General features: G+C 39.4%; 1 protein-coding gene across 1 annotated transcript in view; it reads left to right on the top strand.

The window, feature by feature from the left end:
• Positions 1 to 1,521: 1,521 nt before the first annotated feature.
• LOC119723553 (glypican-5-like) overlaps positions 1,522 to 27,878 on the top strand; it is a 42,624-nt gene continuing 16,267 nt past the window's right edge. The window contains exons 1-5 of the mRNA XM_038194263.1: positions 1,522 to 2,201; positions 3,801 to 3,959; positions 25,445 to 25,587; positions 26,129 to 26,680; positions 26,969 to 27,225. Coding sequence (XP_038050191.1) covers positions 2,027 to 2,201; positions 3,801 to 3,959; positions 25,445 to 25,587; positions 26,129 to 26,680; positions 26,969 to 27,225 — 1,286 coding nt within the window. The 5' untranslated portion in view covers positions 1,522 to 2,026. The remainder of the gene's footprint in view (positions 2,202 to 3,800; positions 3,960 to 25,444; positions 25,588 to 26,128; positions 26,681 to 26,968; positions 27,226 to 27,878) is intronic.

The raw sequence follows: 27,878 nt of genomic DNA, 5'->3' as shown, positions 1-27,878 counted from the left end.
GGCAAGAAGATAGTGAAGATTATTAGAAAACGCCGTGTGTGGTTCCCTGTCCAAACAGATTCACAAGTTTTAAGAGGAAGGTAGCTGCGGCGGCGGTAGGTTTTCTATACTACCTCAGTGAAAAAAAAGAAAGAATTCGGCTTATAAGGATTTAGGAAGCAATTATTGTGGTAGAGCTAAACGGATCTAATGACTGGCCGGACCAGAATAGGTTAACAAAGGCAGGATGATACTGTACAGAAACAAGAGTTTACACTTCTATTCAGAGAAGGGGAAATGGCACTAAATCTTGCTACTATTGCCTGCCGCAAGCCAGTTGAGAACCATCGGAGCCACTGTGTTCTTCGCCGAGAAACGAGCCTCGGTGGAAAAAAAGTGTTTAATCTGGCGCCTTTACCGATGGATTGGTAGAAAAAAACTCCCGTAAATATTTGGGAGGGGTCAGTACATTAAGACAGACACCCATCTAGGCTAACTTTGCAAAAGCTAATGACGAGGGGGAAAATGACCACTCGTTTGATGAAATTGAAAATGCCAGAGGATTTTTGTTCAACAACGCAGATTTTGCATTGCACGAACATGTAACTATAAGATCATGATTAATAGTAATTTGGAGTCTTATTAGTTTTTTTTTCTCCCAAATGTTGTATTTCTTTGGTTGTAACGTTTTGCTCTTGGTTTACAGGAAGATTTTCTCTTGTTTGTTCGTTTGTTTGTGTTTTTTTGTAATTAATTTAATTTGTTTTTGAAAGTATATGAGTACAGAATTTTTTTTAGTTCATATTCGTTAATTACATGACTTTCATTACTGAGAATGGATATAGGCCACATATTGTTTTCACTGTTTCAATTTAATACTCTTCAGACGCCAGCATTGAATTTGAAAGAAAAAAATATTCAGGATTTTCATAAAAAAAAGAAGGGCTTAACTTAAGAATGCCAAATGAAAGTGATGACGTGGGCTAGGCTGTGTGTATTTAATTTGCTCAGCCAGTCGTGAAGGTAAGCGAAATCGCGCAGCGACTCGCATGATTAGAAAAATTGTTTGCGGTCTATGATTTTTTTTCTAAATTTCAACGGACTAGCGACTAATTTCCTTCGACTTTATCAAAAACGAGACAGAATATAAACAAGCAAAGTGACACATAATGAACTGCACATCATGAGCTCCAACGCAATTCATAAAAAAGGAATATATTTAAGCTTGTACCATTTTTTTCTTGAATTATTAGAAATCACACCGTGCCACCATGGGCGAATCAAGGAACGAGTTAAATTTCAAAACTGCCAATTTCGGAACCCTTACCCTAAATATGTATAATTTCAGTAAATGGTTAATAAGTTGTCCTGTGATATAAAATCCAGTATTTTGACAACTTGTTCTTCCAGTGATAAATTAATGAGGCCGAAATTAACTGTCAACGAATCAACCTGGAAGAGAAAAAAAATGTCTGAAAAAGTCCTCTTTGCTGTGCGTCCGTGCGGAACGCACCAATCACACGTGAGATAGGCCACCCACACTCACCACACGTCACTGAATGGGAAACTGCTAGCACAATCGTCTGCTCGCTTTTTGTGCATGTTGCAATGGGAGATTCTGCAAATTTTAACGTGCAGAAACAGTACGTGCACGCACGCAATACAGACGGAAGTTACAAACGAAACACGCGGGTTGTGCCGGCGGACCAACTTTTCCTGTATTCATGGTTGCTTTTCTCTACCGGATTTTTCTAATTTGAATACGGTGACATCCTCTGGAAATACGTTGGTCATCATTTTAATCGATATTCGGCATCACCACTCCGGAAAACCGTAGTATTTATAAAGCATGGGACGGTCAAAAATGCTCACTTGATTGACTCGACATCACCATTGCAGTTTTGCGTGAAAAGTTGCTGTCATTTTTAGTGTCAACATAAAAGCAAACGCGCTTGGCTGTGTCGTCTGCCAACGTCGGTAGAAAACTCCTCAGTTTTCTGGAAACTCCTCAGTTTCTTGGACCGAGACAATTTTCCTCCAAGGAATTATGGAAAGTAGCGTGGATTATCAGAGATTTCTTCTCTTTTGGTTCGGACTGTTGTTGCTTGTCGGCGATGGAGTTTTATCGCAATTGGAGCGGCCGACTTGCGAGAACGTTCGAAACATTTTCACAAGTTTGCAGTTTGCACGGGATGTGGACACGCCAGAAAATCCAATTTCAGGTAGGCACTTGACTTTTTTGACTGTGTTTGAACTTACTGTGTGAGAATTTGAGTATGAAAATGTCTGAACATGTTAATATATTAAACTTGATGTCAAAATTGTAAACTTTTAACATGTTAAAACTCTTGAGTATACTTTTTGTCATGTTTGTGTTGACACTAAAGTTTAAGAAAATTTCATGCTTCCCCTGAAAATTCACATTTTTTTATTGTAATGTTCCTGCCAGCAATAAGCATTTACTTTTGTCACAATTACGTTTTTCCCCAAAAGTTCTTCACGTTTCATACTCCAATTCTTTCAGCACTATATTATCATAATGCACAATTCAACAATTACAAATTTGTCAAATGTCGCATGAGTATAATTTAGGAGCTGTTATTTATCATAAAAAAAATGTCAGGCTAGTACTAGTAGGCTTACAATTTTCTTTTAATCACGTCTGGAAAGTTTAGTTTTGATATTAAACCTAGGGTTTACAAAACTAACCACAGCAACACTGCAGTTTCAGATTTTGTAGTTGAAATCAGCCTACACACATCTAGAATAATGATTGTTACAGAAAAATCAAAGCGACAAAAGCTCATACAGGGGATTTTCTTTTCTGCAATTTTAAAATTCCTCAGATCTTCATAAATTTTGTGTACAATTGAATGGAAACGGGTCACAGGCTAAATTTGGAAATTCTGACCGACACTAGAATAAACACTCCACCGTTTCATCATATTGCGCCGATAAACCAAGAGACTTCTTCAAATTATCTAAATGCCCACACTCAGCTTGACAAAGTCTAACCGAAAGTATGTGAACTTGAGATTAAATATTAATTTATCAAACCACATTTATTGTTGACATGACATTTTCTTTTGTAATATTAGGGTGAACAGCTCCCCACGCATGATAACCCAAATCAAACACCCTTGAACTGGAATAGGGCATGAGAGGGCTAGTCCTCATGAAAAGTTTGGACTTTGAATTCATTTCGTGAAGTAACAAAACATTGTTACCAATCTATAAAGGTTATATTTGTTTGTACACTATAGGCTCCTACACAATTTTAAAACTAAGTTTAGGTCTACAACAATTTTGAGCACACACAGCCCATCTGGTATACAGTAGAGTACCAGACTGGAGATTTTGTATTTTAAGTGCCAGTCCAGAAACAAAACTCTTACCAAAATTATTGATTGACATTGTGAATCTGTTGTTTTCAGAAAGTTGTTGTTTTTGAGTTTTGAGTTAATAAGAAAAACCTCGATGAATATTTCACTGTAAAAAAATATATATATATTCAAATTTTCAGGGTAAATTTGTTTTTGCAAAAGTGAACACAAATGAGTTTTACATACTCAGGATCAATACATTTAATGGTAAACTTTTATTCCAATTGATGATTTTTCTCTCATTTCAGTGAGGCCATGCACCACATAGGGAGAGGGCCCAAAACTGCAAACAATTTTCAGACTTTTAATTTTATTGAGATCGTTTATCCATGACACTGCATTAACGAAATGTATAAGTCCAATAACAAAAACCAACATACAAATGTATAAGTCCAATTCATCTTTTCTTCACTCCAACTTTAATAATTTAAAAAACAGGAGCAGGGCTGAAAGTGTGCCAGCGAGACACAACTTGTTGCACTCGGCGGATGGAGGAATTGTTGCAGCAACAATCAGAAGATGACTTCAGGAAAGCCATACAGACCAACGTGGATTACCTGGAGTTCTTGTTGTCCTCACATGCTGACGACTTCAAAGGTATGTTAAAATACTCTGATGGCAAGTTGAAATAGGCTACACTCAAAGCCAAATCTGAGTCAAATGACTCGTCAAACAGAGTAAATGGCCCGTTACTCTTAAAAGAGTAGGTTGACTATAATAGGCCTATAGAGTCAATTTGACTCCCTTCCCAGAGTCGTTGGTGTCAAATGACTCGTCAAACAGGTTAAATGGCCCCTTACTCTCTTGAAGAGTAAAGTGGACTATAGTATAAAACAGAGTCAATTTGACTCCCCTCCAAGAGTCATTGGTGACCGGCTTCGCGAAGTCAAATTATATAGGCCTATTACGGGAAAGAAATAAACCAAAAACCGCAAAACTCAATCCGAAAATACGTGGGCGAGGGTTTTATATGGATATTTAATACCCTCATAAATAATGAGGATTTTTGGTCTGTTGTTCAGTGAACAGTTGGTGACACATTAAGAATGTTTCAGTGCATGGCACCCTTTTATTTTCAAAAGTAAAACAAGGTACCTGTACCAGAAGATTTTAGAGTGAAAATCACTCTATTTCGATTGAATCAATTTTGTCAAACTACACATTTTTATAGTGAAAACCTTATCTATTCAAATGAATAAACTGCGCTCTGAATTGTGTTGTTCCTACATGTACATGTACATAAAGTAGGAGTAGTTTCAGACGGATAGAGCGATTTTTCACTCAAATATATCAATTCTTAAAGTGGTTTTTTCCTTCTTTCTTTGCAAATAAGAGAGAAAGATTTAAACATGCTTAATCCTTTCAAAAGTTCCTACTCTTTGTTGAGATGAACTCAAGAAGCAAATTTTCTCCTCATTAAAAAACCATGAATTACTTAGTGGAAACGTCATTCCTGTTTAGATCATTGTCGTCACATTTTGAGAAAAAAAAAGTGGTCAAAAGAGTGTCTGAGAAGTTACTCATGTTTTTTAACCTTCCCCACACAATAAAATGGTAACAATAGGACCACAGCATTGGTATTGGTGCACAATGGTAGAGCAGGCCATGGTAGCTGTTGCTTTCTGTTGGTAGCTGTTGCTTTCTGTTGATGAATACAGTCTTTAGCAGTGAGTCACTCATCCTTATCTGTAAACAGTGTTAACAAATATCTTCACTGAACATCCAGCCTTTGGCTACTACTCGCCTCTCCAATTACCAGCCATTATCAGTTAAAAAAAGTGAGTGGGCAGCATTTGCTAGACAATGACACGTGAAAAATCATCGTTAAGTCTTCCCGGCTGTTCTGGTATAATTATCGCTCTTCCTTGCTAATGTTTTGTCAGTGGCAATCAAGTCTTTAAGAGATCAGTAGAGGCTGTATTGTGATCCACTTGATCTTTTCCGGTGACTGGCTTTAGGCCATGTCCAACATGTACTTGGCTATAGGGCTTGCTGAAACGTGTGTTTTTATCGCCAGCCGTAGCGTGTTATTCGGATGAGGCCGACAACCAAGATCCAGACCTTTTCAATTCAGTTTTTCAAAAGCAATCTTGCCAGGCCATGCACCGCTGATGAGGTACCGGTTCAGTTACAGTCTGTAGACAACGTAATTACACATAATACACCACTCAAAGGGAGAACCCAATGTGATTGCCGAACCATCTGGTGTAAGAGACTTGAACTCATGTATCATTTAAATGTTTTTTTTTTTAAGTTTTGATTCATGTGTCGGTAAATTTTATCTTCACAAGACTGTACAGGCAGGTCATTTGGATTTTGTCCGTTTTAAAGTTGGGCCACATGGTTAAATGAAATTTGCGGTCTCATGTACGTGTACACAGTGCATTTAGGGGGGAAATATTCTAAAAAGATTGGGATACCTCAATTCCTCATACTCATCTGTTCATTGACATCATATCATGTGTTTCTCCAAATTCGCCCTGGCTTGACTAGTTGAGTTTTTTCTTGGAATGGCTGTAATTACAAGTACCCAAACTGTTCAATTATTTCTGAGAGCAGGAACTGCTGCCCCAATCTATAAAGGGAGTAAATCCCATATGAACATGCCCATTAATCAATAGTCCATTTAGCGGTCCTTATAGATTGGGTATAGATTGGTGCATCCTCATCCCTTTCATCTTTTCTTTGTGCATTCCTGAGTCATCCCTTGTGGCATGCAGCTCCTGGGTGTGTCACAATGGACCATAGGGGGCAAGGGGAGCCTGTTGAATTGGTAATTGCCCCCCAAAACACAGGCTGCCCAAAAACCGAAACCATGTTGCCATCTAGCCAACGGAATTGCCAAAAAAGAGCACCACTGCTTGTACATGTATGCAGTTTATGTACAATGAAAAAGTAAAATTATTAAAAGTTACGAGTGCGTGTTGGACAAATGTGCGTTATTGTCTCACAATATACGGTAATTGCTGTAAAAAAAAAAGGAAAGAAAGAAATCGAAAATATCTTGCTCTATGGTTATGTTCTTTGCAAGTTTGATAGTCGTTGAGATTATTTTCATAATTGGTTGGTGGTTCACCTTAAACCAATTGGTTGGTGGTTCATAATATTTTTATAGAGTCATTCAGCATTTAACTGGCTTGAATCCCACAACAACAACACAGCAACAACAAAAATCAAGATGCACGCCTGCCCTCTTGACTCGTGCACTTTAATTGACACCACAGGTTCTGAGTCAAAATGATTTTACCCACCTACTTGTATTGAACTTTTAAAAGATCAACTTGTCAGCTCCTCCTAATCTCCCCCTTATTTCTAACAGGAAGCAGGCCCACAATCCACCCAGGGACAACACAAAGCAAAGGCTTAATATTATCCCTCCATAAATTCCTGCACATTTTGATTTTTGTCCATTGATCCAGCTTCTGGGGGATGAAGTGTCAGTCAACAGGTCTAAATTCCATTATCAGGAGCATTTAATCTCCTTAATCCCTTTAAAGCCAATTGCATTCCAGGGTATTTACACAATGCTTAGGCTGGCTTAAGTCATTATCTCTGTTTACCTACATGTGCTTAAAAACTGAGCAGTCTGGAGCAGCTGTACACAAAACACATGGGTGGTAAGTGTACCACAGGGAAGCAGTGATGATAATGACAGTGTGGAAGTGTTTATTAGCACCAGAAGAGGGCTTTCTGTGCTCCCTGCACAGGTTTTAATGGTCGTTTCACACCATGTAATGACTGTGATAATTGTTGATTAGATTGACACACATTGGGGAATAACAACAGTGATTTGGTTGGGTCACTGTTAACAGATTAATGGACAGCTGGATGAGCAGGAAAAATAGGTTTGTGATTGTTAAGTTGGATGTTTCCTTGCTCCCAAGTGCGACATTATTTAATTTGCAATTGGTTAATTTACAAAAAAGGCCCCAACTTGCACATAATTCTATACAGATATTCTTTCCAATAAAACATTCAGAATTATTTTATATATTTCTATGTAAATGTATAAAAGGTTTTTGCATTTAGATGAACATTGGTCTTAGAACCTGTTTGAAATAACATGCATGAGAGAAAAGAACCGATAATTTGTAAACTGAAACTTTTAAGTTAAAGGCACCCCAACCCACCCAACAAGTTGGAGTGGTGCAAAGAATGGTAATACTAGTGTATTATTGGGGGTCTTAAGGCACAGATCAGGCCCGGAGAAAGCTTTTCATCTCTGAAAGAAAAAGAAAGCAATAAAACGCTGCAATCCCAAAAGCTAACAGTTGGTTCCAGAACACACTTTTTGCCCAACAAAGGCGGCAGTGTTCACTGGTAACAAGAATCACAGTTATAACACGGCCCAATCGGGCCAGTCTTCCTTTCAGGCAAAATATCTTCCCAGGCCCATTACACAAAAGGGATTGAGCTAATCCTGGTGGATCTCCCAGTCTGGTACAAAGGCCCCATTGCCCCCCAAAACCATACAGATTTTGTGCTTCGCTGAAGCAAATCAAACAAGGGATTTCTGTAAGTCTTATGCTGGAACTTTAAAAAAAGCCTCAAATCTTTTCTTGTAATGGAGTTTGATGAATGAATAGGTACAAATTTTCAAAGCAGTTTGTTTTGTTAAAAATTGATGTTATTGTATGTATCAAAAATGTTTTACATGTAGTTACACCATATGTAAAATGTAAATTTGGTCTTTTTTTTCCCGTGCTTGGAGGACACTAAATGTGATCTGCATCTTTCTAAACTGTAAACATACGAAATATCTCTGAACAAGGTGATGTTCTTGTGCATGATTAGCATTGTATAAATTAAAGCTACCAGTACATTCCTATGGTACAACATATGTTAAATTTATATTCAAAATTTTATCAAGGTACTCAACATGAGAAAACCATTTACATTAGGCCTGCAGTCTGTACGGTACTCTAGATCTGTTGCATTTCCCTTTTTCCGAGGAAGTCGGCCTTTTCATTGGGGTGTTAAAATAAAAACAATCTGTGCCGCCTTCACATGGTCTCACGCGATGACAGAAATACTGAGAGAAAATTGACCATAATGTGAAGTGGTTGTTTAGTTATTCCACAGAAGGCCAACCGTTGCTCACACTCGGGGTGTAAACCTACACTGGTGTTTAGGCAAGGGTCCCTGACTGGCCCAGAGTGAGCAGTGCCCAGCCACCGCACTTTGTGGCATAAACCACTTTTGTTGAGCATGGCACCAACTTGACAGATTTATGAAGTTTATTTGCTTTTGGCTGCTGGATGTATAATTTGGCTGATAGGGCTACTTTTTATTATTCGGTTATTACGCACCTGTTGTAAGAATGTCTGGTTTGGGCAAAATGGCGCCACTGTACAAAATATCACCAGAAAGTCGGTTAGAATTATTCAAGGGAAATAATTGAATATGCGGAAGTGTAGGAACTTGAAGCTGAGAAATAATTAAGATGTAGTTTGAGGGTAAAACTTAAGTCTTCTGATTGCTTTGCATGGGCTTTTACCTGTGACTGAAATGTTTGGTTTATTCATATTCATTCATTAATCTCAGCAGAGTTTTTAACATGATCCATAGGCCCTATGTTTTGGAAATTCCTCGCCTATTGTAAACTTTATATCCTTGCCATTTACATCATGTACTCCATAAAAATGCACTCACACTTATTGAAATTTATTGCCAGCTGTGTGCATGGAAGTGTCTAGTGAACCCAGCTCAGTGCATATCTTTAGGCTACCGTTTCACGCATGAGATGCAGCATGCTTCATAAAAGAAAAAAGGGGGAAAGTACATGCAGCCCCAACAAATTACTTAGAGTATTGATCAGGCATACAGCTGTCATTAGAATGGTGTATAATATTACTTGCCAAGTCGGTAGAGATGTGCAGGCACTTCCAAGGGTTAAAGTGCTGCCTGCATCCTCACTTCCCTGGCAGACCACTGATTTCTCCATCCCCAGACAGGATGATCGATCGCACCTTCTTAATCAAAAGCCCACCGACAAGAACCTAATCAACAGACATGTCCCTGAAGATCCCAACATACTTAAACATTTAACAATATTAGTTGTGTTAGTGTCGCATTGATTGGGTCATTAATCACACGTATGCTTTATCTGAAGATGAATATCAAGAGTGAAAATCGTAATAAAAAGGATTTATAAATTTGATGAGCAGTGTGAATTGCGTACGTGAGAGATACATGTACCGTCCGTAGGCCTAGTAGTAGTAGGCCATATGCTAATATGACAAAATTACATGTACGTGTAAATGATCTCCACTGATTTTTAAGGCATGTACTCTGAACACGTAGGCCTACAGTATACTTGCCATTTCTTTTCCACAAAGAGGATTTTATGGTTCACCATTGACAAACTTTTCAAAGAAAACTTTTCCAAAAAATTGTCATCGTTGTATTTGTGGTGAAAAAAATTCCATTGAAAATCAGATGATGGAAAAAAAAAACACTAAAAGTTTGACTGTAGCAGTCTGTCACACCTTTTTTTTTTACCAGTGTTTGCTGCTGAAAGGAAGTTTCCTCTGATTTATATTTCTTCAGATTGAACTGAAATCAATTGTGTGGCTTTCAGCACAAATTACTTACGTACCCAGTAGGGTTGGGGGGGGGGGGGGCAAAGAATTCTATTTTCACAATGGATATATTGCTCTGAAATATGTCACATTTAAAAATTTGACACTTTGCCCTTCGGGAATTTCTATGAAAGGAATGCACAATACTCAATGCTTTATATTTTCAACCATTTGTGTACAGAGCTAACTTTACATGTAAAACGATTTGCGCTGAATACACATAAACTGAATTTCATGATGGCTACGGGCCCCTTACTACATTAAAGTGAACTTTTGATGAACTGTAATTTGTAAAAAAAAAAAAAAAAAAATTCTGGTAGACTTAAAACATAATAGGCTTTATCAGGTGAAACTTGAATGGTGTGTACACAGCTAATGTTGTCCATTGAAAACTCAGTTGTATTTTCATGTATGGTACCCCTGTATAAACTCTTTAACACATTGTATTACATTGTATTACATTGTATATATTTGTAATTGTATTACATTGTATTCACTCCCAGATAAATCCATACAATCATAGAGTAGTTTTGGAGGGCATAGGGAGCAACATGGTGGTTTGGGGTGGTACAAAAAGCTATGTGTATTTTTTTCCAGTACAGTATTCTGGAGTGAGTTTCTGTGTAGTGGTCTTCATCTGTGACCAAAATAAACCTATATTGAGCTGTGTTTTTGTTCATCAGTTTATGTCCCACTGCACATGGCTGGGGCTGTTTACTTCAAAGCTAAAGCCTCAAATCCCCTAAAATACCAACTGGCCTTCAGGCTTCAACATACTATACATATGCAAGTGGAACTTTGCCTGCAGTGCAGGTACTGAGCAGCATGGGCTAAACAATAACAGCACGAACAACATGGCAACCTTTTGTTAAAAAAATAACCCACTGAGTATTAAGAAAAAAAGGGAACCATGGCTATTCTCTGACAATTTTTGTGTGTGCTCAATATGTGCCATTATGTGAAGAGAGTATTTTGAAAGGCAGCATAATCCATACCATTAGCCTATAGATAGGCTACTTCCTACTCCTACTAGATAATGTACTGAGTGCACATATATATGATCTCAAGTGATGATTTTTTGGGGTCATTTTGTCCTGAAACACAAAGTTGATGCTGGGTAAATTTTGCAGTGTACATGTATCGTAAAACCATGTATGATGTAGTTTGTAATTTGATTAAACACTGCTTGCAAACACCGGTTGAGGAACTCACAGAGATCTGGTTAGGAAAATCTGTCTAATCTATTATATATTTTATATTAAACAGGATTATATTAGCCTATGTGGGGCAGGGGAGAAAAAAAAATTGGCGCCACGTCTTTTCTTGCTGTGCATTTGAGCGTTAATGATATATTTCGGATCCTGCTTTGCACAATGCAATATTTTTATTAAAAGCTTTTTGAATTATTTTCCAACTGATTTGTACATGTACGGTACCGATGGAGGTCTCCATTTTCTGGAAGGATTATTGATGGCTTGATGTAGGCAAGCATTAATACGATGTGCTCCATTAATTTTTAGTAGCCTAGATACGCGGGCAGCTGGCACAGTAATCTCGGTGTATCTTGTTATCTTTGGAAAGTTGTTTTTTAATTTATGGGCCAACAGTGAAAATCATGGAAAGAGTGTAATTTTGTGTAGCATACAAAAAATTGAAAAACTGATCACTTTAGCAGGTGCATTTTACCAAATTAGCAGAGTCACTTGTATAGCATGCAAAACTGTATGGACCCTCAAACTAAGAGAAATTATTCCCACATGGTGTTTCCACAAACCTTTCATTCATTAGTATCGCCACCATGCAAAGCCTCAAATCTTACTTTAGTTGCCGTTTATATATTGTCACATACTCTTTTGCTCGATCTACATTGATGTTCAAATTGATGTTCAAACAACACAGCCCAGGCTGACTGAACTGTGTGCAAACTCATCTTTATTTGCTTGCAGTCAACATCCATATTTGTATAGAACCCAACCAATCCAGTAAATAATCCACTGAATAAATTAACCAAAACCTCAAAACAAACCGCTTGAAACACTTCTGGTCTTGCTCATCTGCAAATTGAAGTGGTCTGTGAAGGTGCAATATGAGGTGTGCTTACAAGAGTGGGTGAAGGAAGGAGTTTGTGAGTTTTGTTTGTTTTGTATTGGAAAAGTAGGTTAAGCTTCATAAGTTTCTATCCAATATTTTGTAGTTGTGCCAGATTAATTAAGGGCCAGGTGATTTTTTTCCTGATATTCTAAGTGATGTACAGCTTATTTGAAGTGATGTGAAAAGTGTAGACTGTAGGCTACCTTTGTAACCAAATTCTGCCTAATTTCTTTTTGGTTGAACTTTCATTTCCAAATTGAAGTTCAAGTTTATATTTTTCATTCCTGCATGACACTTAATTAGAGACCTGCATATAATCCTTGGGTCCTCTTAATAAATTGTCAAATTACTTTGCACCCAGGTAATAACCCATATATTAAAAAGAGTGGTGCTATCCTCTTTCAGCACTATGACCTAAATCTCCATTGCTTTGACTCAGAAACTATAAGCCCGCTGAAAAGAATACCTGTCCTCAGTCACCTTTTGAGGGGAAAATTATTTATGATTCTGTACACAATGGCTGAGCCTCGCCAACAGGTTTTTGCCATTATCACCAGGCCAAGTAACACACAACAGAAGCTGGAAAAGTAGGAATGGAATGGCATTATTATTATGGCAGTGCTGACCCCATCAAAAAAAAGAGTGGTTGAGGTGACCGACTGTTGGTCGTAAATTATTTCCCAAATTGCAGCCAGGGTCAAGCTTGAGTGTTTTGATGTTTTTTTTTTCCATGATTATAGAACTTGTGGGGTTTGAGTAAAAGGTCATGGAATGCAGACTCCTTTTGTTTCAAGACTGACAATTGAAGCTTTAAAATAGAAGCTATTTCATGGTTGACATTTTGTCAACTTGACAAAATGCAAGTTTCAGTGTTTGCTTGACACTTTGGTCCTTTCAATTTCATTGCGTGACAATAACGTTGGAGAACTTGTCTGGAACATTTGTGTACTTCGCACACATGCTGATAAATGGGCATGATTTGCTGTGCAAATATGCAGGACATTCTGATAAAGAGGCAGAGCCTTTGTCAGTTCACAACAATTGGTTGTTTGGGATCAAAATGTTTGATCAGCACTTAGGAAGACTTACCATTTTATTCAAGTGTTCAGCAAGTCTAGGCACATGTTTGACCCGACATGTATGTTACCGGTATAGGCTTAAAGGTTGAATGTGAAAGAAATATGGGTAGATTCATTTCCTAAAATTGCATGTAATTTGTGAGCTGTTGGAACTCCATTCAAAAATGAAGCATTGGATAAAATACAACAATTTCAGCAGAAATTATTGATCACTTGAACAAAAATTCACTCTTTTCCCTTAATCTATATCCATTTTATTCCTACCGGTATCTTGTCACATTTATAACCAGGAAAAAAAATTGTGGCGTGCCAAAACCAAAAGTTGTGGTAATTCGAAGCAAAATTCCACAAGCCGCCAAGATGCCCTTCGTAATACCATTGAGCATTGATTTCAAATCCTAAAGTCAACAAGCTTTGGCATTTTCCCAGTGTGCATTCCCCCACACTCTGGACAATTGTCCATTGTGTGGCCCAGTCTAGCAGAGGTCATTTTCAGGTGTATTATAATAATCTTTTGCTTGAGCGGCTCTGTGATATGCAGCCTGGCTATTGTGAGTGAGGGCCTATGGTTTCAGGTGTTGGGGAAAAATGCAAGCAGGCAGCAGAGGTGGCCGCATGGGTGTGGACTACAAATTGTACACTTGAGGAAAACACATTGAAATTGAGATTGTATTGGTTACTTGGCTGGATGGTACAAGTGTAAATTTTGCTGGACAGATTTGTTAGTCAGTTTACAGAAAGTCAGATTGTCCTTTCCTGTGGTTCTACTCTTTAATATGTCGGCTATGTTTAGGATTCAAATCAGTGATCCACATGTTGGTGCATGCTGTGTAGGTGAAACAGATCAGGCATGAAGGGCGGTTCAAATTTGTGACGTCAAGGCAAGTCGTTGCTCTGCGAATTCACAATTTAAGTTGGAACACAGATCATCTCCAGCGAATTTCGCAGTGAACGTTCCTGGCGTCAGATTCGCTTCGCAACTTGCATTCACGTGATTTATGAACTGGCCTTAATTAAGTTTGAAGTTAAGTTTAGAACAAGCATACATTGTATTTCACTTTCAGCCACATCATTATGAACGGTATCAGCTCAACTATGATAACACCAAAAAGCACCGCACAAACTTAAATAATGACATTTAACGTGCAATACACGTGATATGGATTATTTGAACATTATAGTTAGAAAATATTTCTGGAAATGAAATTCAGTTATTATATTTTATAACAAACTTTTATGGTACTTGAAAACTACAGAATGTAGGTTGTTGGTCTTTAAACCCAGCACTCATTCATGAAACGAAAAAGGAAAAACATGTAGAAAACTTATTTCTCACAGTTATGAAATGTTGTAAAATACCGCATTATCCATGCATTCTTACTTCCGTTATGTCTCTCCCCCATATTCCATACAAAAGGGTGATATTTGTGAAGATTACGAGGCATTTAGGTGAGGATTATATCCAATGCCCTGAAGCTTCAAAGCTCGGGCGGTTAGAGCAATCCAAACAAATTGATTGGTTGGGCCTCCCAATTTTTTGAAAGGACCCATTATATTCCACTTGCGGCCACAAGAAATGTAAAGTTTGGGTCACGCGAACCACTTAATTTTTCTTCCTTTTTAAAGTAAGCACCAAAAATTGCATCTGAATGTAAATTCAACATGCATTGAACAAATTGTGTGAACAGACAGCGTCTATGAATAAATACTTTAGAGCATACATACCGGGTAGTACGTGTGTGGAACGGAAAGACTTGCTCTTAAAATAGCCTGTCTTTTGGGGACAAAACGCGAAGCATTTGGCTATTTGATAATAGATATGACCTTTCCAGAAAGATTCAAGTGCCATTGTCTGTCTATCTGGCGTTTGATTTAATTAAGAGATTACATGTAAGAACATGTATGTGCATGTGTTTTCGCAAGTTTTAGAACCACAATCTTAACACTTAAGGGTACTGTAATGTTTGAAAAACAAATTAAAAAAGTTAGTGGCAAGCCAGCAAAAAGGCTCTTTGAGTAGATGTGCACAGATAGTCTGGTGTGTGATCCTGCACCCGAGTCCAGCCAACTTTAATGAGAAGTAAGTATTTCTAAATGCCTACGGTTCATTTGGTCGGTGGGGCCGATCACTTAACAAGTCTTTTTAATGGATATCACCAGCCTCTAATTAACTGTAGAAGATCCGGCAATTGTGAGGCCGGTTCCCGTTAAGAAGTTAAATAACCACTGCCCGCCATTGTCATGCATGCGAGCGCGTAGGGGCCTCCTGGGCACTCAATCGCTGGAATGTTGCAGGTTTCGGGTGAAAAGGACAAGACAGAATGAGAACCCATTAAAGATAACCTGGCCGCCGACTTTTTTTCTTCTTTGCCGCTCTCCATGGGTCAACACAGCTCATCAGACCCGGTTTGTACCAGCGCGCCTCTATTGTCTGCCTGACAATCAGTGCTGGCCGGGAGTAGCCGTTGAATGGCGCTGCCCGGGTTCACTGCCCCAACTTTGTGCGCAATAGCTCGGGGCCCGGATTGCTAATCCCAACACTATATGATATGAAGAGGAGGGTTTTTCTGTGGGAGTGCTGGGCCCGTACTCAAAAGGTGGTGTCGGAGAGGCCTTTCAGCCAGTTGAGTCTTGCATTCAGTTTCTGGGTATATGCACAAGATTAAGCAGCAGTGGCCGCTGGGTGGCTGGCATTGTAGAGCAAGGACACCCCCATCAATCTTTTTTTGTTGCTTTGCAGCTGAGGAAAACTGTAAAGGAACCCATGAGGACTGTTAGGTGCAATATTAGGGCTAATTTTTCGTCAGGTCTGGGCGATTCATTGGCACAGTGCAGTGATGTATGTTTAATTGGAGAGCGGGAGGGGAGGAATGCCTGAAGGGGGTGGGACAAAGCCTTGTCCAACTTACCCAACAGAGACATGGTGTGAATACACACAGCCTCCAGCATTTGACAACCAACCCACTATATATTTTCTTCCCCTTTTTACACGACCAAAACGCAAAACTGGTCCCTTTGCCTAAAAGTTTAGTCATGGAGCGGAATATAATGACAAGGGAAAGTCTACAGAGAATTGGTAACCACAAAAAAGTAATAAATGACATGTCAGTATACCGCCTCTTTAGATATTGACTGGTACATGTATACAATATATGAAAGGGAGGTTATTCACTCTTGTGGAATGTTAAAAGCTCTGTAGTTGGAAACAATTTACTGGACTTGAATTCAAGTTTAAAGGGCAAACATCAAAAACCAAAACTACCGAATTATATGAAATACCGGTACCTTGCTAGACTGTAACTGAATACAGTAATAGTTCAAGCATCCTCTGAAATCATGGCACCTGGTGCATTTTCTGGAAAAGTGGAATTTTTGTATCAATTTCCAACAATGGTCGGCCGACCATCATTGGATAAAAACCTGAGTTTTTTTTCCAAATACTGCCCTTAATCCACCAAATTTAGTAGTCAACAGCTTATGTTTGCAATAAACACATCTGTGTATGGGTTCAAGCCAGCTAGTCTGGTTCTCTGACCTGACATTTCCCGAACGTCTATAAATTGCTCTGTTTTGGTCTGAAGTTGGCCAGTCAGGGAACCAGACTGCAAAAGTACAAGAACAATATTCTTGGTTTTTCCAGCATCTATGAACAGTACACAAAACTTTAACAGGTCAGCATGACAATATTTGCTATGAAATAAAAAAAACCCAAATCCATTCATTTCTGAAATTTACAGCAAAACCAAATGTTGTATTTTACACGTACCTTTATAGTGAGAATGTTTTTAATAAGCTTGCACAGTACAGCATAAACCTACACTGCCCCTTCTGGATACAGAGAAAAAGGATGTTTATAAGTAAAGAGATAGCAAGCAGTTCACGTTGTTAATGCCAGTTTTTCCTTTTAACCCATACCACCTTTACTACATCGTATTACATGTACTTCCCTGATGTATCAAACATATGCCAAGGCAGTTTGGGCAGTAAAAGAAGTAACTGGCAAGGCGGTTTTGGGCAGTACAGGGACAAAAATGGGTTCATAAATTCCTGTTTTCAATTAAATGAGCTGTCTGGACAACAAGTTTCATTGAGAATTTCTGCATCAAAAACAAAAGAAAATTGCTTTTAGCCATCCCCAGCTGTTTTTACTAGATCCTTTTCAAGACTGGGACACCAAAAACAAATCTGAAAATCTTGAAAACTTAACACCCATTGAACCACACTGTTGATTAAAAAGGCTTTTTTGTCCGACCGTTACAAACAAAACATTGATAACAAGTTTCAGTTTCTATTCATAACTCTCCAAAAAGGCAAGCTTGGGCCTGTCTTTTGAGATTGGGTATATAAAAGGCCAGTTGTGCCCACCCTGGCTATTGAATTTCTTCATTTGGACGCGGCACGCTAGACTGATGGAGTGGAACCTAAAGTCAAATGGACGAGCTTGCCCTTCTTCCAAAAAAAAAAAAACAGAAGAAGAAAAGAACGAATTTGAATTGGCGGGTAAAGCAGGCTGCTCAAAGGCAATCCACAAAAGATCCCAAATCTATCCAATTTACTCCCCATTTTTGAAGCTGTGATGAATTTATATTGGTAGGCTTTTTGACAATGGAATTTCAACCATGTCTATCCGTGGCGACACTGGGCTTTCTCTGGCATGACAGTCCTGCCAAAACGAGTTTTGACGACCTGAGCTTTTAATGGGGAAACAAGGATTTGATATTTTAAAAAGCACATCTTTGTATAGTCGAGCATTCAGATACCGTACCATGGACTGTGCTTAATTAATGATCACATCAAAAAGTGAGAGAACGGCACTTATGCACAACACTAGTGACTTGGTTATTGGAATTTCAAACTGAAGTCGATCCAGCCTGAGTTCGATCAAAAGAGAACTCAAAGAAAATTTTGTGTGCAACAATTTGCCTGTTTAAATTTTAGAGCCTGTTTTGGTGGGTGTGAGTATTTTATAGCTGTCTGAGAAACACAAAAGTGGCAGGTGTCTTGGACAGTTTTAAGTGTTAAAGTTATGGCACATCCTATCCATTTGAACAATCTGACACCAAGCATTTATAATTTAATGCCCATATAGTGCCAACTATTTGCTACTGGTACTAAGGGAATCAAACAGATCTACACAATTGTGGTTAGCCAGGGTACCTGTAGTGATCCATCTGCAAAAGTGCTTACTTTTTACCCACCAAAAGTGCCAATAATTTAATTTCCCTGACCTTTGTGCTGGGTAATAAGGCACTAAGGACTTCACAATGTGCTCCGGGAAAGATCTGGTTGCTGAGCTGTTATTTAAGTGGATTGGTTGTGACATAAATATCACCACTGATCTTTCAAGAATCCCCATGCATGCTGTGAGGTTCATATGGGGTATGCTTGTCAGTAATTTGGCGGTTACTGTGTTGAATTGGCGACAAGTCTGTTTTCTATTATAAGATGGAATTTCTGTTGGCGACAAGTCTGTTTTCAATTATTGTGAGATTTAGCGCTAAGGTATTTTATGAGATTGTTTGTGTCTTGGTGTATAAATTTCAGTTAAATTGTGATTTAATTACAGTGTGATAGATGGCTTTCCCAAAATGCATGGACAGAGTTATGAAAATGTGTCCAGTGAATGTTATGTTAAATATTTTGTGGGTGTGTACATTTTTCTCTTATCTTTTTTTTTACAAAATACATTTCTAATGTTTCTCAACAATTGCCTTATCAGATGTAAATTTGACCTTTCCCTCACCATCACAACAGTCAAAGCAGACTGAGTGACATTGGTCATATTTTAAGAATTTTCAGACTGTTTTTTGTATTACATGTCCATCTCCTGGCTAATGATAGCCATATATATTCATGAATATTAAAAGAGTTCATACTGAGATTTTGGAATTAGATTGTCCAGACAGATCAAGTCATAAGCGTGTAACTTGCCATTTAGCCCTCTCTCTCTCTGGCTGGCAATTTCAACAAGGCCAGCCCAGCTGTCAAAATAAATCAAGTGACTGTTTTGAACAGTTGAGTGCTCCCTGCCTTCATAAAGCAGGATTGACTTGGAGCCATGTGAAATATGATTGTTATAGAATTAGAACCTGATATGTACCTGTGCTTGATAAGCCAGCTGTACCCTATCTATACCAGTTACCTGCTTGACTGACATATGAGTGACTATGAGATAGATAGATACAAGATGATGATCTGACTGTTGGTGACTAGCCTGTGTTTAAGGCATGGCAGGGGTACATGATTGAATTTTTGACTGTCTGTGACTGATCAAACAGAAGGAGGATAAATCGTTGTCAGTGCAACAAGGTCATAAATCCATTCTGCAACAAAGTCGTATCTCGTGCAGATACACTCCCTACAACAAGGTCATACCGGTATCTCGATGTCCATTGACCTTGTGTGTACATCCGGGTTATTTTAAGTGAGATACAACCTTTTGACATTCTGAAACTCTCGTTTCACGTATAGCCCATTTTAGGAGATACGACCTTGTTGCACGGACACAACGAAACAATCTTCACTTTGATGGTTGCACCATGGAGGTAGTTTCCTACCTCCATGGTTGCACATTTGCCAACAACCTTTCCATCATGATATTCAGTCAGCAAAAGCTGTCACGTTTCAATTCACACCATTCCCTCCCTATTTAAAGATCCATCAAAATAAAACGGGACCCAAAAAAAAATATGGGAAGAGGGAATTAAAACCAGCTCATGGCTGGAAAAACAGAAATGTTATCCCCCGCTAAAGACCCAGCGAAAACAGCCCAAGGTGCAGCCACCACTGCAGACCAAGACAAAACACTCACAATGAAATCCCTACTGAAACTAACATTCTAAACAGTTTATAGTTTTATGTTACCATGAAGAGAGGGCGATTATTGAAAGGTGCTGGCTTTGACAGGTGTTGTTAAGGAACTGTGATGACATTCTGTCGTGAGTTTCTGCTGCACCATCTCAAGCAGGCTGTCTGGTGTGTGGCTCAGTTTCAAATTAACTTTGGACTTGGGAGTAGGCATAGTCTTGAGTCCACATCATGAGCTACAACCTTCAATACAGGCCTGCATGAATACCATGAATACAAGCCCTGCAGTTCTCTTACAATTTGTACAGTATCTGGACTGGAATATAAAGGCTTTATTTGTGCAGTCTTAATACATTATCTTTGATCCGTTGGTACATCTTGCAGATTCCCGTCTTTAGGACTGCTGCCAAGTTTGAGAGTCTATTGCAGTAAACATTGGAACAAATATACGGTAATTAAGTTAGTCAAATCTTGAATCAAGACTGCTTCAAGTAGCTTGAAAAAAAAAAAACCCACTTAATACATGTAGATCTGAGAATCACACGTACACATTGAAGGATCCTTCACTTACGACATTCTGTAGGATCATGGTTCAGTTTTTTTTTTACTGGTCTAGGTTCTTCCGAATATTCATGCACTGGTGTGACGGATTTTGTTTGAAACAAGATTTTGTTTTCATTTCAAAAGTGCACTGTTCATACTGACAAGAAGGAACGGGCCTCACTTTGTTGTGAAAATATGTACAATTTACATTACACATTTGTGATTTTTCCTGCACATACTCCTTTAAAGTCTATATTTACACCCAGCTCAGTCTGTGCGGTGCCTTTTTCCACCGTGCGTGACCAACGGCAGAATTGCGGCGAGTCGGAGTATATGAGCTGTATGTGTCTACGTGATTTCTTCCTAAATCACTGGCAGCCGTTCGCACAGGATAAAAACTCTACTCAAGTATATGAGATGCAGTGTGGGTGCTGGCACACTTGGGTTTAATGTGTTCATGTTTGTTGTTCCCTGAAGCAAAAATGTGCATTCAGCAAGTTTAATATCCTCCTTCTAGTCTGCCGTGGCTTTTCAAAAGAGCTGCAAACAGTAGGCCTATTCGTTGATTGGGTGCAAATAGAAAAAAGCTCTGCCTGTGCAGAGGGCATGTTGCTTTGTATTCATAGTCTACCTGTTCTTGACTCTTCAAAGTGCAGGAATTCATGGTTTGGACTTCTGATGAGGTGGGTTTTTTAAGGCAAATGTTGGGGGGGGGGAAGAAATTCTGGAGTTTCTTAAAGGGAATATACATCATTTGCTTTTGCTGTAATTTTCAGAAATGGATGGAATTGGGGGGTTGGAAATATATAGCAAATATAGTTACACTGACTTTTTTGAGGTTTTGGGTTCGAAAATGCTATAAAAACCAAGAAAACAATCCTTTTCCTATAGTCTGGTTCCCTGACTCCATATAAGAAGAAACAGAGCAGTTTACATACTTTGGGGAATTGTAAGGTCAGGGAACCAGTCTAGCTGGCTTGTACCCGTTCATAGGTGTGTAATCGTTTGCAAACAAGTGCGATGGTCAATTGGGGCCAGTATTTGAAAAAAAAGCCAGTTTTTTTCCAACGCTGATCGGCCGATCAGCGTTGGAAATTGATACAAAAATAGCACTTTTCTTGAAAATGACAGTATACCAGGTGCCATGATTTTACAGGATGCTTTACACTGTCATTCACTAACAGTCCAGCAAGGTATTTCAAAATGATTTGGTAGTTTTATTTTTTGATGTTTGCAAAAGTTGTATTTTCCCTTTAAGTGCCTGTCCCGGTGTATATAAGTTTGTTTGTTTGGTTTTTTTCTTCAGTTTTTTAGCCAAAGCAAATGGCCATAGACAGCCAACTAGAAATTATACTGTTTGTCTATGTGTAAAGAGCAAATGAATGAATTTATTTCACCACATTGTAAAGTACATATCGGTACTACAAGTATCAAGAAATTAACGATTAAGGCAGACAGTACAATGGGTAGGATACCGGTGAGCAAATAATTGCTATCAAAGCCGGTCTCCTTAGCAGGTCAGAGGATCAGTTTAAATGAAATTATATTAAGCATTAATGAGGAAAACAAATGAATATCAAAATTATTACAAAAGATAACCCTGGTGTATAATCAAGCAATGCTGGAATGGGGAAGAGTGTTGACAGTTCATGACAAAGCCACATGACATTTCCTTATCTGCATTGTTTTCACCCACCACTGGTTAAAAACAACCAAGAGACATTCCACAATGGAAGAAAGGACATTCCATCAACCTGTTTTTCTTTTCTTTTTCCAAGTCACTGGCATTGGATGTCTATTATGATTGGGCCTGGCAGGGCAGGATACATTAATTTGGCAGACTTGTCCCCAGGGCATCATTGGCTCCCCTAGTCAACCTCAGCCCCTCCAGTCTGGCCCTGGCATCAAATGAGGTCACTGGTCTGCTGTCTCACACCATGACCTTTGACATTTAGTCATAACATTGATACACTAGGTATGCTTTTTCATACTCACAAGATTCCTTGCTGGACAACCAAAATGACTTTTTTGATGGAATCTCTAAACACAACTTCATTCATTCTTGACTTCGATTGAAAACCATTTGTCCCGAATTGATTTAAAAATGAAATGAACAGGAAAAAGTACTGTTTGTAGCTTACATAAAAGTACAAAACATTTTCCCCAATAAATAATTGGTACCGTTCTTGGTAATATGTGCAGCTCATTAATTTTTTTGTGGCGTTTTGCTAGACGGAAAGGAACAACCTTATGTCTTCTAACCAACAGCCACTGACTGACTTCTCAATGAGATTAACTGAGTTGAATTTAGGTCCTGAACATAAAATGTAGACATTGGGTCTACCGGTAGCTTTATACCAAGCAAGGCTTGTCCTGATTTTCATAGAAATTTGGGCAAAAGAGGACATTTTGTTCCCTATCTCATGAGCTTGCACCGCTGGGAATGCCAAAAGAGCAAGGCTAAACATTCCTCCATGGCTAAACTGACTGACCAAGAAGACGCAAGTCTGTGGCCCATATGTTTTTCTGTTCCAATGCTGGCACCAAAACAGATTGTTCTTGACTTGATTTGTGGTGACAATTTTGTTTTTTTTTCCCCGTTGATACAAGTACATGCTCAGCTGTATCTTGCAACTTTGAACTTGTGTTTTTTTGCAGGATGATTTGGTAAGACAATACACTTTAAAAAAAAAGTAAAAAAAGATACCATTTCTCAGTTTCCCCAAGAGTGCTGTGCTTGTCAGCATGACTCCATCAACCCAGAAACGGTTTGGAATTTGACATTTATATCATCAGCAACTCAATATGCACCCTCCTGGAATATTTTTTGTGCAGTGGTGTACATGTAGAATCAGAAACATATTGTTTTGTTTCTTTAAAGTGGGTTTTTATTGTCGCCCACCTGGGAAATCAGCTCCAGGCACTGCACAAAATATGGTATTACAGTTGTGTGTAGCGTCTGAGTCTTTCTCTAATTTTGAAGGGATCTTGTCTAAACTGGTATTGCGCCTTTGGCTGGAATTCTGCAGCAACTGCTGATTGCTTTTATTTCTCCTTTCCTTTCCATCTGCAGAGAATTACTCATCCTGCCAGAAAACAATATTTTAAAGGAATTGGCGAACCATTTCTTTTATTGTTAAAGTTGTATACACGAGGCAATTTAACCTTTTAGGCAATTTAACTTTTAGGAAACTTAGGCCCTATATCTGTGAGTGTGACTGTGAGGAGAAGTTTCTGTTAATTAACTAGACTCTAGTCTTTGTCTGCTGGCTTAAAAAGGAAGTCAAAAACCAAAACCAAAACGTTCAACAATCAAACAATAAAAACAAATTGAGCCATAGATTTGATTGCCATTTAAAACTACAACCAACAACATTTTGTACAAATAACAACCTTTATAGTAGATTGTTGCATACTTTCTGTAAATTTATCAGTCCCAAGCATAATTTTGTCGGGTATAGTGATCCTACTGCGTGAACCTTACACCCAGTAAACCCACTGAGTATCCGTTATCGGAAGAATGGGTGTTTTATCTGTATCCTCTTCCCACACTGCATCCTTTCTCTGCTGTGCAATAAACAGAATGACCAATATCAGACTTCCCAAAGGAAGTCCCATTTTGGTACCGCTAGGAAACACTTCGAGGCAGGAATATCCTGCCATGAGTCAATGAAATCAGGCTAAAACTGAAGGTTGTTCAAATTTATTTGAGGGGGAGCAACAGCATTTTTTCTCATCTTGGAACCCTTTACATTTTGGAATCTAAGTTCCCGCTTTCACTTGTTTCTGAAACTTTGAATAGTACGTGTGTACACGTGTGTGTACATTACAAATGTGTGGTGTTTGTAATAGCCCATGCGTTATAATCTTTGCTTCTATGTTTAATAGCCTACTAACAGTCAAAAATTATACAAAGTAGCTAACTTAAAACCTGCTGTGATGTGCCACTGCTTCAAGTTGCCTATAAGTTCCACTTTCCGGTCATTCCGAAATACGATCCAACATGTACAATCACCATAAAATACAATTGGGATTACAGATTACATGTAATTCAAGTTTGAAACTGTGGTCTGGTTCCTGTAATGCGACCAACAGCTAAGCACCTCTGACACCAATTGACACCAATCCAACACCACCTACGGTACGTCCTTTACCACCTGGCTGTGATTGTGTGTAATTTCATAATGGGTCCCTTAGTATCCAAGCAGGTGGCCCCAGGTTGCGAAACCCAAAACGAGAGTGTACTCTTTTTTTTTCTTTTTCAAAACTTCTTTGATGGGGTCAAGTAATTAGATTGCTGGCCAATAATTGTATGAAGTGCCCGTAATGGATTGGAATTCAGGTTGTCAGTCACTGCCCTGGGGCTGTTCTTCTTTTATGTTTTCATAATTGTATAAGATTAAAGAAAGCAAGCGCTGGGATGATCAATCGGCCCTAAATTTTTTATGAGCAAAAAGGTAATGTCTAGGCAAATGGTAATTCATCAACTGCCAGTAAAGATGTTTACTTTTGACAGAATCATTTGAAAGGAAATAGTGAAGTTAAGTGATTTAACCCTAACCTTCCCAAATCCTCCAAACTTCTCTTTGCAAAATGGAGGATTGTGCAGGATTATAAGGCTATATGGCAAAAAATGAATGGCTGATTTTGGAGGATGCACTACCGGTATGTTAAGGTTTTGGGTCGGACCTTGTGTTGTTTATGCTCAGCCCGTGTATAGATTTAGGCCCAGATCATACTTGAAATCCTCCGCACTGCTCCAGGATGTCACTGGCTCTGTCTCAACATATTAACAGTGATTGCTGGAGGATTTTGCAGGATCCTCACCAATTCCTGCAAAGAGCCTTTGCTGTACAAAGACAATTAAAATAAAATCCTGTATTTACAATGTAACTTTTTCCAAGGTCATTGTTTAATCACTAGAAAGAAAATGACAATTTTTTTTAATGTAAAATCATATTTGGTTTGTCTCTCTTTGCAGAGGAGTTTGAGGAACTGCTGAGATATGGCGAGGCAAAGCTCCAACAGAACTTCCGCATCATGTACATCGGCATTGCCCTGGATCTGGACAATGACGTCAGAAAGCTGTTCGCAGATCTCAGTGAACATTTAAATGGGAATGAGGTGAGCCCCCCCCCCCCCCCCCCCCCCCCCCCCCCCCCGCCTAAAAAAAGAAGAAGTTATAGTTGACTAAAGATGGCCAGTTGGTCACACTTATCATTTTGAGAAATTATCACCTGCACTACTTTGTATCACATTGTGTCTATCCGTGGTGATTCCCCAACCCATTCGGTGCAGGTAGGTACTGCTATATAGGCAGTTTGGTTTGGGGTAGTACAGGGACTAATAATGGGTTTATTCCTGTTGGTTCAGATTAATATCATCACGAGACCTCTTGTCACCAGCAATTGCTGTTTTTGGTGGTTTTTTTTAGCCTGTTCTATTAGCAATCTGACAAAGCAAAAGTTTGCTGATGCATTGAAACTCCTGACTCTGAGCATGAATTGCGCTGAATTGCGAAACTGTGTTACGCTGAGTTGATGATGGCATAGTTGAGAAAGTAAAATTCCCCCTCCCTCCCCCCCCCTCCCCCCCCAAATAAAAACAAACAAAAACAATTAACATTGACCAAAGCTTCTGTTTTTTTCTTGTTTTTTCCCCCCAGGTTAAGATTCAAAGGAGTGTCAGAAACTTCTTTGATGAACTCTTCCCCCTCCTGTACAGCCAGATTGACAAGTCCGCGGGCCGCGTGGGCGGCCTCTTCTCCAACTGTCTCTCGGCCAAGCGAGCCATCATCCAGCCCTTTGGCGACATCCCCCGTCAGATGGCTACCCTCCTCTACCACTCTGTGGATACCTCCCGTATCGTCCTCCGGGCCATCCAGCAGGGCCGGCAGGTCCTGAACGCCACCTTCAACATGGCCCTGGGGAAGAAGTGTGGCCGGTCCCTGCTGGAGATGAACTACTGTGGTCTGTGCGAGGGCCAGCTGGATGCCCCGCCCTGCCGCTCCTACTGCCTGAACGTGGTCCGGGGCTGCCTGGCCAACTTCATGGACCTGGACGGGCCCTGGAACCTGTACGTCACCTCCGTCATTGACCTGATCCGGCACAGCATGATGAAGGACAACGACCTCCAGCAAGCCATGAACTCCCTGGAGTATCTCTTCAATGATGCCGTCAACTACGCCCACGAAAACGAGGGCGATATCACATATGAGGTACGTGAACAAAATAAACAACAAATAAAAAAGCAGTCATAGATGAGAAAGTTGATGCTAAGAACAATATCAGAACAAAGGCATTTGAAAGGCAGTAGATTCTTTGTGGCTCAGACTGTATTTTGTAATTCACACAATCAGCTGGAAGGGGCCCTACCCACTGTTATTGCCACGGCAAGATTGTCTCAAGTACTGAGAAAGCTGCATTTAAAGTTGTTGCATCATTTCCTACAGTATTGCGCAGTCTTGCACTCTTTTACTATCTTCCCACTCTACCGACAAAATCAGGTACACAGACTGTGCGGGTATCCCGCCAGGGGGCGGCCTTCTCCCTTCAACGAGTTTGCGGCCGCCAACCCGCCGGTCGTGGATTTCCCCATGGTGCCCAACCCAAGCGTTCCCTTGGACGAGAGGCTGCTGGAGTTTGTGGAGAGCCTGGATCGGTCCAGGGGTGTCTACCACCACCTTCCCACCATGATGTGCAGTGAGGATGAGCTGGGCTCCACACAGGACGAGGACTGCTGGACAGGCCAGTTGGTCGGAGAGTAAGTCTGAATCCCTTTTTTTTTTTTTAATCCATCGCAAAATGATGCGGGTGACAACTTTTTGCCAAACTCTTAAAATGTAGCTCGTTAACCCCAACAGTCCTGAATCCTCTCATTTTAATATCATTTTTTTTCACATTCTATTAGGCGGTTAAAGTTGGTTGCATTACGCTTTAAATGCAGTTTAGTTGAGTCCATCACAAGTCCTCACAAGATTGTTTTGATTTGTACATGTTCCGCTCTTCCCAAGTCATTTGTAAATACTTGTGAGCTATTTATCTCTGTCGAGCAAGCCTTGCCCAAAGGGAGACAGATCCTGACAAAAGTTTCCAACCCCTTTTTCCCCCCAAGGTGCATCGCCATTCAAAAACTACAATTTATTTCCATCTGATTGTCATTGGGTCTGCTTCAAAACAACCCCTGCCCATACATGTACCTTTTCCCCCAGCGAAAAGCTGTTGTTCACCATTACTGGAGGATTAACTTTTTTTTTTCCTAGAGAGGTCTTAAAAGTAGAGTGGAGTCCATTTGCAGCTATCTAAAAAGTAACCGACCAAATTATTAAATATATTAATAGCACTAAACTCCCTGTGAAATGATTCCTTCTGGCATGATGTCATTTTGAAGAAAGGAAGGTCATTTCCAAAGATGTG

Source organism: Patiria miniata, unplaced genomic scaffold (assembly GCF_015706575.1).
Source record: "Patiria miniata isolate m_02_andy unplaced genomic scaffold, ASM1570657v1 HiC_scaffold_17, whole genome shotgun sequence".
NCBI classification, from domain to species: domain Eukaryota; kingdom Metazoa; phylum Echinodermata; class Asteroidea; order Valvatida; family Asterinidae; genus Patiria; species Patiria miniata.
Note: the sequence above shows the minus strand (reverse complement) of the source record. Positions and strands in the feature narration are given on the sequence as shown.